The sequence below is a fragment of the Pygocentrus nattereri genome, chromosome 11 (assembly GCF_015220715.1).
Source record: "Pygocentrus nattereri isolate fPygNat1 chromosome 11, fPygNat1.pri, whole genome shotgun sequence".
NCBI classification, from domain to species: domain Eukaryota; kingdom Metazoa; phylum Chordata; class Actinopteri; order Characiformes; family Serrasalmidae; genus Pygocentrus; species Pygocentrus nattereri.
This window is the reverse complement of record NC_051221.1, coordinates 24,762,526-24,773,315: the sequence shown is the minus strand read 5'-3', so window position 1 is coordinate 24,773,315 and position 10,790 is coordinate 24,762,526. Positions and strand designations below refer to the sequence as shown.

General features: G+C 38.7%; 1 protein-coding gene across 1 annotated transcript; it reads right to left on the bottom strand.

The window, feature by feature from the left end:
* Positions 1-531: 531 nt before the first annotated feature.
* On the bottom strand, positions 532-9,608 carry sigirr (single immunoglobulin and toll-interleukin 1 receptor (TIR) domain). Its single transcript, XM_017722869.2, has 9 exons — positions 9,355-9,608; positions 5,948-6,155; positions 5,079-5,206; positions 4,431-4,571; positions 4,160-4,303; positions 3,827-3,929; positions 3,183-3,333; positions 2,904-3,081; positions 532-1,270 (listed from the first exon to the last, which is right to left on the bottom strand). The coding sequence occupies exons 1-9, from the start codon at positions 9,416-9,418 to the stop codon at positions 1,098-1,100; spliced, it is 1,290 nt and encodes a 429-aa protein (XP_017578358.2). The 5' UTR covers positions 9,419-9,608; the 3' UTR covers positions 532-1,097.
* Between the last annotated feature and the right edge of the window lie 1,182 nt (positions 9,609-10,790).

The following is a 10,790-nucleotide window of genomic DNA, read 5'->3' as shown; positions in this document are numbered from 1 at the left end:
CCCACCTCATTCTGAGAGACGTGCTACACTGAGGTGTGACTTACAGAGCCGATACTTGTTAAGTCTAGCAGAGTCAGAAAATTTCACTCAAGGAAAACCTGAGACACTCTGACACAACAGATGGACAACAAAGTTACTTCAAAAGCATATTTTATTGAAATATATACATGTATATTACACATCAGTAACCAAGGATGAAGTGTTGTCTAAGTAAGACGTATATTTATGTGCTGTAGTATCAAAAAGTTAACAAAATATTGCTTTGTTGGAGGTAGTACTGCGAAGTACTACATGATGTTCCAGGGCTATACAATCATATGCAAAATTTGGCACCCCTGGTCAAATCACCTGTCTTGTTGACAAAGTGAAAAAAAAAAGCACAACCTCTGCAAAGAACACACTTCTGCACATTCTAAAACACAATTTCAATTTTATTTGCTGAATTTAACATATTGGGGAAAAATAAAACATAAAATGTAGTCTATGTAAAAGTTCTCATTTTACATTTTGTTTTGTCCACTACATTAAACCGGGAAAAAAAATGCACTAAAATTTGTAGAAACCTTTTTCCTGTATATATCGCTGCTGACAGAACAAAACTACGCATCTCCATTTTTGTTATTTTTCAGTTTTTGACCTAATTTGAAAGTGTTTTGGAGACACACAATTTTGTTTTAACAGCAGCAACATGATGTGTGAACTTAATTTAACTTGCAATGTGAATATCTGGTATGACTGGGGGTGTTCAAACTTAACATACATATAGCCATTCTGTAAACTACATTCTTTTACATTATTATATAGAATTAGAAGGGCTTTTGTTTGGGCCTCTCAGGAACATTTTCAAAATGGCACACATTCAGATTATTGAAAGGAGATGGAGGTGAGAATGATGAACCTTCATAAACTTGAGTCCTTAAGTAATGAAATAATTATAAGTAAATGAAGAGCTCAATTCTTCTAATCTGGTCACATGCAGTCTTCTGAATACATACATTTTCACAGATCACACAAAGAAAGGGTGAAATGATTGAGGGCTTGCATTTTGCCCTGGACACGGTGGAGTAAAGGAGAACACAGGAGTGAGTGCTTGAGGCTTATATATCGTCCTCAGTAACCAAACAGTAAAAATCAGTTCTGGCAGCATAGCTCCTGGAGCCCAGGTCAGACACATCTATCTCAGGAGCTTTGGCCTCAGCTGTGGGATCAGGAGCTGCAGGGAGTACTGGAGCTTTGGAAGGCAGGGTCTTGTAGATAGGCAACCGTAAGCCTACAGGAGGTGATATTTTTTGCATAATTTAAAGTATCCAGGAAGAAATCTTATCAATTATTTCAACTTTTAGGCCTATTCATTTCTGAAAGTACTTTACTCCTAGCTAAGACAAGCCCAGTGCAAAGTACATGTAATAGTGACACAGCACAGTGATAGAAAGTACGAGTTAAAGATGTCAGCAAAAACATTTGTAAACCCAGCGTTCTTCAACCACACCATCAAACGCATAGTTTGGAGTGCATTATCTGTACGTGTTTGTTGGTAGACTCTGGAATGTCCTACCTCATTCACAATTGTCACACTGCTCTACAATGTTTTCATTCACAAGGTTCTAGAATGTTCTCCCCATTCACATTATTTTATAATGTTCTCACTCACTCACACTGCTCTACAATGTTCTCCCTCATTCACACTGCTCTACAATGTTCTCCCTCATTCACACTGCTCTACAATGTTCTCATTCACAAGGTTCTAGAATGTTCTCCCCATTCACACGATTTTATAATGTTCTCCCTCATTCACACTGCTCTACAATGTTCTCAATGTTCTCATTCACAAGGTTCTAGAATGTTCTCCCCAGTCACATTATTTTATAATGTTCTCACTCACTCACACTGCTCTAAAATGTTCTCATTCACAAGGTTCTAGAATGTTCTCCCCATTCACACGATTTTATAATGTTCTCCCTCATTCACACTGCTCTACAATGTTCTCATTCACAAGGTTCTAGAATGTTCTCCCCATTCACACGATTTTATAATGTTCTCCCTCATTCACACTGCTCTACAATGTTCTCATTCACACTGCTCTACAATGTTCTCATTCACGCTGCTCTACAATGTTCTCATTCACACTGCTCTACAATGTTTTCATTCACACTGCTCTACAATGTTTTCATTCACAAGGTTCTAGAATGTTCTCCGTCTCTCTGCTGACATTAGACTGGTGCTGTGATTTTGGGAATGTCAGGTCAGTGTGTTAGAGCTCAGAATTTATTTTCTGGATATGTATTGGGTTCGGATCACGTTTAAATTTCCTGTTTGGATTCTCACAGTGTACCTCACACTTTTAACAGATTTCCCCCTGCATTTCATCCTCCTATATTTCTCTCTACTTTTGTTACTTTAAAACCATTTTTAATGTAGCATGCTTCAGCCACCAACTTCTAAATTTACCACCAGGAATCACAAGGCCCACACTCATAACAAAATGGATGCCTGGACAATAAAGCAACAAATAATGGAAAGTTTATCCAGATGAAAAATGTTTGGGATATTGTTTAAAAGCATTGCTTGATAAACTAACAAAAACAAATGTAATTTTGGAAGGAATTTAAACTTAATTTTAGATAGCTGATTAAAGTACTGTATCGTTTTATTATATGTCGTTATTTTATTTGATGTAATGTCAATTTCTGTCACTACACTGTAACGCTATCTTTTTATTCATCACTTTAGGTGATGATGGGCCTCATTGGATCAGATTCAGACAGCATTTTCTTGACTTTTTTGTGGTTTGGGTTGAATTGGGTGTTAACAAAACATTTCCTTTGTTTTAAGTTCTCAGTGTGTATTTGAGTTCAGACAAAAATCTCAGGCCTAATTAAATTGAACAGCCTTAGTGTTCTTACCAAGGTCTCCAGCAGGGTCTGGGTCTGGTCTACAGTCCAAGTAATCAGGCTGCAGGGTGAGCATGGGGTCCTTATCATCCTGGAGTAGAGTCTGGGGGTCTCCAGCTGTCTTAGCATGGAACACCACCCTCCGTGGCATGGCCAAAGCCAACTCCTTCCAAAACCCAGAAGATGGGGTCTGAGGAACAGAGTGCATGGAAGTGTCATGGAGTGATTAACCTGGAAGCACTCTTAGCACACTATATCACTCCTCTTGTGTGTGTTGTGAGAGAACCTCACCATAGAGTGTGCTCTCCAGACTAAAGTAGTGATGCGTGCCTGGTGCTCTCTGAGTTGTTGGATAACATCCAGACTCACATGCTTCTGCTGAGACTGGAAGATGATGAAAATGGGCTTCCGAGAGATCTCCAGCAGATGAAATAACCCCTGTCTAACAATACACCAAACTCCACACAATGAACAATTGGGTCACTTTAGACAAACTCCAAAGTCAGTGGTTCCAAACCTTGGTCCTGCCCTTGATATGGTGGTGTTTTCCCTACAAAAACACTCCTGATCCGACAAATCAGCTACCTCTTAAAAAGAAACCATGTTTTTACCTCTTAAAAAATTGCATGCTTTTAAAAAACAGGTTGCAGGTTACCAAAACTTTAGCCCTTGGGTGATGTTACAATCTAAATGTTTATTTCAATGTCGGGACACACTCCAGAGGAAAAGGAAAAGAAGAAAGTGTGCAGAGCAGGAGTACTCTGGGACCAGTGTTGGAAACCACAAAGTCAAATCAGAAAGATATTTTGTCCATTTAAATTGTACAAATCCACACAAAACAATACAAAATACTAACATTTATTGCTGTTTCCCTTTAAAAGAAAATTCTTTTTATCTTTTTGGAAGCTCTTGTCCAATTAGGCCTCCTGTCTTACCTGAAGTTGGTGGTGCACCACTCTTGCTCCAGATAGGACTGCGACAGCACCACGATGAGCCGCCGACAACGACTACTGTCCATCACCAATTCTGCAGATGGCTCTGAGGACACAACCCACACGTAATGACTTTAAAGAGATGAACAATATAATAAAATATGAAAAGAAGATGAAATTTTGGTGTGAAATGTAACTAATACAACGTAAAATGAAAATATACATACTTTTTACATATGTAGACACATAAGCATATATAGAATACTCCTCAACTGGATAGGCACTCAGAAAAAGAGGCTTTAATATGGCAGTCAGTCATGAAAGTGAGGTATGTACCTGCTCCAGGGAGAATGTTTGTGTCGTTGAGGAGTAATTTGTGCCCACACTTATTCTCCAGGTGAGGTTTCAGGATAAAATTTACAAACTTCCGGTCATTGTCACTGTTTACGTAAGAGATGTAGGCATCATACATTTTGCCATCTGAGTGCAAAAAAGAGGAAGTTTAAAGTACTGAAGTGTGACCAATGACAGCTGTAAGACTGCAGGTTACCTACATTATAAACACAGTTATAAATGATTTGACAAATGTGTAAGATGACAGTCTTACCATTGATTTCATAGTCTCCATATTTGTTTTTATACCAGAGTTTGAAGCTGAGGTGGCACTTGGAATAGATAAAAGCAATCAGGACTAATGCTATCAGCATGATCACTGATGCCACCACTGCCCCTGTGTGACTGGGGAAAGCTGGGTAAAAGACAGAAAAAAAAGATTTGATTGTTGTTATGTGTTTGTATATTCATTGACCTGTTCAAGTGATATTCTGTGGAGAAACAGATCAAAATGCCTTCAGTTTGTGATAAGAGGAATTGCAATGCTAATAAAGTCCAAGAGTCACCTGACACAGCAAAACAATGAGCACTGATAATGATATTTACTTTGCTCTAGTGAATGTGAACTCACCTCTGCCAAACATTAAGCCTTAGAAGAGCCATTATAGTCATTTTGCTACACATTCAATTTATACTACATAATTATTTAAATGCATTTCATAATAGCACAAATAACTGTACCGTTAATTACATGATTAATTGCACTGAAATATATACATATGAAAATACGCCCTCCTCTGCTTAAAAACACAGATGTACTGACAAAAATGTAGGGATAAGTGTGACTCCTAAGGGTTAGCCAGGCTACAATCATGTGATTTGGCCCATGATGATGGGTATGAATAAGTGATGTAGGTCTCACTGGTGCTCTGAAGGCTGAACGAGACTGTGCTGTTCCATATTTCACAAGAGTAGAGACCAAAATCTGCCTGATTCTTCAAGTTCACTGTCAGAATACTGCTCACAATCTTCTGGCCATCAGCGGTAAGCCTGCAAAGCAATGAGTCACATTAACTTGTATCATTTTATGCCCATTACACCTGCACTGGATGTAACACAGCTGCAATTATAATTACTCATTTTCAAAAAAAAAATAATTGCATGACCTTAACCTTTAAATTCCTGATACCTGCCAGAGGGGCCAGGTTTCCATTACTCATTCTTATAGCTTTAGAATTACACAGACATTCTGCATCATAATTACAAAATAGTAAGCCTTAGAATGTATTAAGCTTGGCAATGAAAGGCATGATTTAATTCTGCCGCACATTTCCATTCAATCAAATTGAGTATATATGGACTCAACATAAAATGATATCACAATAAATATAACAGAGGAATAATAAATAAAACAATTTATGACATTGTATTTTTAGTTTATAGCTCAAATAATCTCACTGGTTGATCTCTGAGTGTATTTATAGTGCTTTGCATTGTACTCTATAATCACTGCTGTTGGAACAAAACATCATATCTCAGTTTTTGTCATTTTCAGTTTTTAATATAATTTTAAAACGCCTGTTGCTCTTTACATTGTGTGTAAATTTCATGATAAACGGACCAAAAGAAACGGCCCAAAATAATGTGATAAGATGTCTGGTTCCATTCACTTACATTAAAAGTAAAGTATGTTTTTTTCTTTTTACTTTTTAAGTTACTGTTTTGGAGACACAAGGTTTTGTTCCGACAGGAGCAATATGCATTGGGCCTTGCATTACATGTGGCACACACCACTGGGAGGTGTTCTGGGTGATGGCACTGAGGTTGGTCAGAGGTTGTCCATCTTTTCTCCACCGTAGATTGGCCTCACAGTCAAATTCACTCTTATTGTAGACCATCAGTGCAGTGCAGTTCAATTCAACACTGGTACTCAAAGCCCCCCACACCTCTGTCCGATCCACACTGGGCTTAAACTGTGGAGCTCTGCTACAAAGAGCCTCTGTGGGTACAAAAAAAGAAGACCACTTTTGATGAGAAAGCATAAGATAATTTTCATTTTCAGATTAGCTGCTTGATAGTATTTTATTCATATTTTTACTAATTTGAGATTAATGGCTGTTTTGACTGAAAATTAAACACATGAAGGACTAACAGTGGAACAAACTAAGCTTATCATCTAAATCTAGACCTGCAAAAAAGAAACAAATCTATATGCATGGTGTAAACAGTGACTCGCAAGGTTTTCAGGTCTGTTGTAAGTGTGTATGGTACAGGTGTATGTATGAGCTCCTGAGCACAGTCTCAGATTTAAACAATGATGTCTTTATTAGTCAGGTCTTGCCTGTGGAGTGTGGAAGGGATATCTCATCTCAGCATATCAGGGATAACTCACCAACAGAGCGAAACCTTAATCTCCTGAACAGGTGGGGGTAATACTCATCACCTCTACCTCATACCGCCCTTTCATTTCATTTCAGCACTGGGCCCTTAATCACACATACTGAGAATTATTTAAAAATATTCTAAAATATAAAATATTTTTCTTATTTCTGAGCTGAATGTGAAATCAAGCGAAAATAAGTTAATGAAAAGTTAATGTAATGTATACCTCTTACATAAGAATCTAAAATGTCATCTATAATAAACATGAACGGATTTCAAATGCTCTTCATGAAGCTCTTTGAGGTCACGGCACTCTGATGAAAGGCTGCAGGGTAGAGAGGAAGCAGAGCACATTTCTTGTGTCGTTTATGCAAGTCCACTTTCCCTGGTTCTCAGAAATGAGTCTGGGGAACTCTAGGCTTTATCTAGTGATAAAAGCTCAACCTGGCTAAAGTATGAGTCTAGGCCTCCTGTTTGTAGGTAGCATTATTTAGCCAGCAGACAGCAGGAAGTGGCCTGGAAGTCTGGAGAGCAGGTCAGCTTGTATTTGCCATCTTGGAATTTCTGAATTACAGCACCTGCAATACGCTCTGTTGCTCACTCACACATGACTGCTCCGAGAGAAGAGGCAAGGACTGGATGGTTCTTTATGTGTTTTGGAAGCTGCAAAACTGCAGTGGCAGCAATGCCGTATAGTTAAAAACCAAATGCATTTGCTAGAGAAGATCATGGGAAATGACTGATTTGATTGATTTACATAATTCAGATACAAGTAATTTATGTAGCTGTAGTACAACTAAACCTGTCATCGATATAATTGCCATATAAATAATTGCAATTAAAAATATAATTGTCTTTTTTTACGGTACTCAAGTATAAACCATAGTACCAAGTCAGAAGCTACAACGTTTGTTGATGTTGTGAGACCCATCACATATCCCAATCTGCGTCATTTTATTAACATGCATTTATTTCAACCTAACTGATGAAAACGCACCTAGTTCACATTCTGTTTATGGTGACGTAAACATATAAAAAAGCTAAGAACTGTGGAAAATAACTGCAATCAGCTTAAATAACTGCAGTCAACTCAAATCATTGCTATCAGTCAATTATGCTATAATTGTGACAGGTACATATACATACACAAATATATCAAGTTAAGTCATTTTCCATGAGTTAATCTAATTTTACAGTGAATCAAACAATTCTTTGGGTACATAGTGCTCAAACATATGTCCAACAATATGTAAAACACCCCACCAAAGAATGGATGAATACCAGTCCAGCTGATGTTGTTATACACTACTACCATCCAACACCACTAATGTTAACATTCTCTGTATAACAGTTCAGAAAAGGTGCATTAGAGTGACTGTTTAAAATGTGATTAAACCCACACTGGGACTCCTCCACTAAACGCACAAATCCATAAACTGTGCTGTCCAAATAGCACTCAGCAACAACACATGGGAACAGGTGCAGGAGTGATCAAATGAGCGATAATGAGAAAGTGTGTTTGCACTGCTAACATATTCCAAGCATGCTTTAGTGATGTCCTAATGGTTTTGTCCCTGTTGAATGCTCAGGAAAGTGTGTAAGCAAGGGCAGGTGTGTATGTTGTGTAGTAGGAGTGGGTATTAATTACCCCTTACTCCACCTAAATTGATCACAGTGAAAAGTCATGTTAAAGAGATTTATTTTCACATTCCCCAAGAAACACCTTGGTCTATTTCTCTCTAATACCCCACAAATGTAGATAACATTTAAAATAGGTGGCCATGGTCGCTCCATCTTATCTAGTCAGAAACTTGAACAAACCAGGAAATAAAGCATTTAAAAGATGAGGTGGACGAACACAAACATGCGTCCAAGACCTGATTTGCATCTATTCAAAAAAGGTTGCAAGCAGTTTTCAATAGGCAGGAGCAGCGATGAGGTTTTACATGTGCGACACTCAAACTTCACACACTTTAAATGTGTCCACAAAAGCTACAGTCACACTGATGGTAAACTTCAAGACTAAGGCTGACACAAAGCAGCCTCTTGACTTTCTCGCCATCTCTTGTTGCTTCAGTTTTTAACATGCGCCAACAACAATAAATGTCAGAAGGTGACAACAGGTTTGGCCTATCATTCTTGTTGGTCAAGCAACCCTGAACATTAAACACTTTGTCCAGGGCTTGTGTTGTGTACAAATAACTAGCATTGCACTACACAGACGACAACTGACCTTTTTTCCATAACAGCCTTTAATTAACCTGTAAACTCATATTATTACTCTTAAGTGGGCTTCTGTAACATTCTTTGCATCTCCTCTCAGTACAAGCCTAAACTGCGAATAGATGAATGCTATGATGACACAGTTTTCCTACCACACACTAAATATCGGGTAGATACAACTACATCAAACTTTATAACATCTCTATAACGCTGTGCTCACGATCACACCGCTGTACTGCAGTCTAAACTCCATCATTCATTAACCAGTTACAGAACTGTGCTAATTGCTCACCGGGTCCAAAGGTAATGTTGGCCTTTCCGTCTGACAGGCAAACACGTTGCTTAACGCTTAGAACTACAGAGATCTGATGCTCAAACCGGACGGACGCGTCAATAACTATATTACTTTTCCCAACAGAGGAACTTAGAAAAGTGTTAGGCTACCTTCTTCAGTCTTCTTATCTTCACGTACGTGTTTACATGTGAGCTGGTGGCGTCTCCCGTATACTAAGGAAGCATGTTAGTTTAACCGTGCACACTAAATCCATGAAGAACATGTACAACTAAATTAATAAAGACGTTAAATGTCTTACCTCCGATCACGACCGCAAACTGGCCCCACAAACACAAGAAGTGAAGTACCTGATTCTGCCCCATCGCAGCTCAACTGGAAATCTCTTCATTAATCTACACTATATCTGTCCCTAGTGCTGGACTCTAAGCTGAGCAAACAGAGCAGTGAATGTTGTGATGATGAGGGCGGAAAGTTCGAGCTCCATCAGATGAAGGTCATGAGAGCAGCGAGTCGCGCTGAAACTACCTGAACTACTCGAGTCCTGAGCGCCGAGTCACGTGACGCACGTCGTCATCCTTACCTGTTGCGTCTTGTGTTTCCACCCGTATCTCCACAAGCCCCGCCCCCTCCGCGCCATTATTGGTTAAAAGGCTCCCGTATCTTAAGCTCTGATTGGCTAGCAGTGTCCGGATTTGTGAAGCACACTTTATACACAAGACGGCATTTTTACAATGAGGATCGGTATCAGAGACAAGACGTGCGGCAGTGAACCTGTGCGCGACATTTAAACAAGAAAAACAGCATTTCTTCCAAAGGAACGGCTTTCTGGACCTCCTATAACAGAGATATTACCTGGCGGGGTGACTGACTGGTATCTTTTAAATACTGTGTCTGTAACAAAGCAAAATAATGACATTCAAAGCTTCTTCATACGATTTAATCAGCAAACTCCACTCATTCAATTAAATAAAGCGATTCAGCAGTGTTTGTGTTTTTGCTGTAGGCAAAGTGAGGAAACGTTCATTCATGTGCTTGTTGAAGGGGTTATTTCTGAAAGTTTCTGAAACACGTAGCCCATCTTGTGCTTCACTTCACTGATTACGAAAATAAAGATGATGCTTGTCTCGCATTTTATTCCACTCTTTCATCTTTTTTGGCCAAATATCATAGTAATAAACATACATTTACCAACTCCTCCCCTATGTTGACACATTCTCCACACGTAATGTAAAAGAAGGCCTTACATCTGTCTCTGGTCTTTTCTTTACAGAGCTCTTTGCTATCCTGCTAGGACAGTCATAGCAGGCCTGATCCAAGCAGCTCTGACATCTTCATGTACAGAGTTACATACAATCCAAGCACTGATGGAAGAAATCCTTCACCTGAGTGAAGGTGGGAATCAACAGCCTTGTTAAACTACCTGATCTACTTAAGCACCAAAGCCGAGAATGAATTAAGATGTATAACATAATGTTTCTGCAAATTTGAGAAAAAATTGTAAGCACACATTTGAATATAGGAGAGACCTTTCTTTCGACAAATTCCAACAAAATAAGTTTATAAGTTCATCAACTGACCAGATACATACAGTGTCTAAATTAGAGAAAATATATTTTAATGACTATCCAGTGAAATTTCAAGTTCAATGAAAAGTGTAAACAATAAGCCATAACTGGAGGCAAAGATGGGCTTAGTCTGACCTGAGAAGAGCTGTGAGAAAAATAAAGGGCTTAA

Excerpts from the sequence above, each read along its gene's own strand:
- sigirr (XM_017722869.2), bottom strand. The coding sequence starts at position 9,418 with ATGGGGCAGAATCAGGTACTTCACTTCTTGTGTTTGTGGGGCCAGTTT. Across the intron at positions 3,334-3,826 it reads TGGTGCACCACCAACTTCAG|ACAGGGGTTATTTCATCTGC; the intron begins GTAAGACAGGAG and ends GTGTATTGTTAG. Across the intron at positions 3,082-3,182 it reads TCTGGAGAGCACACTCTATG|ACCCCATCTTCTGGGTTTTG; the intron begins GTGAGGTTCTCT and ends TCTGTTCCTCAG.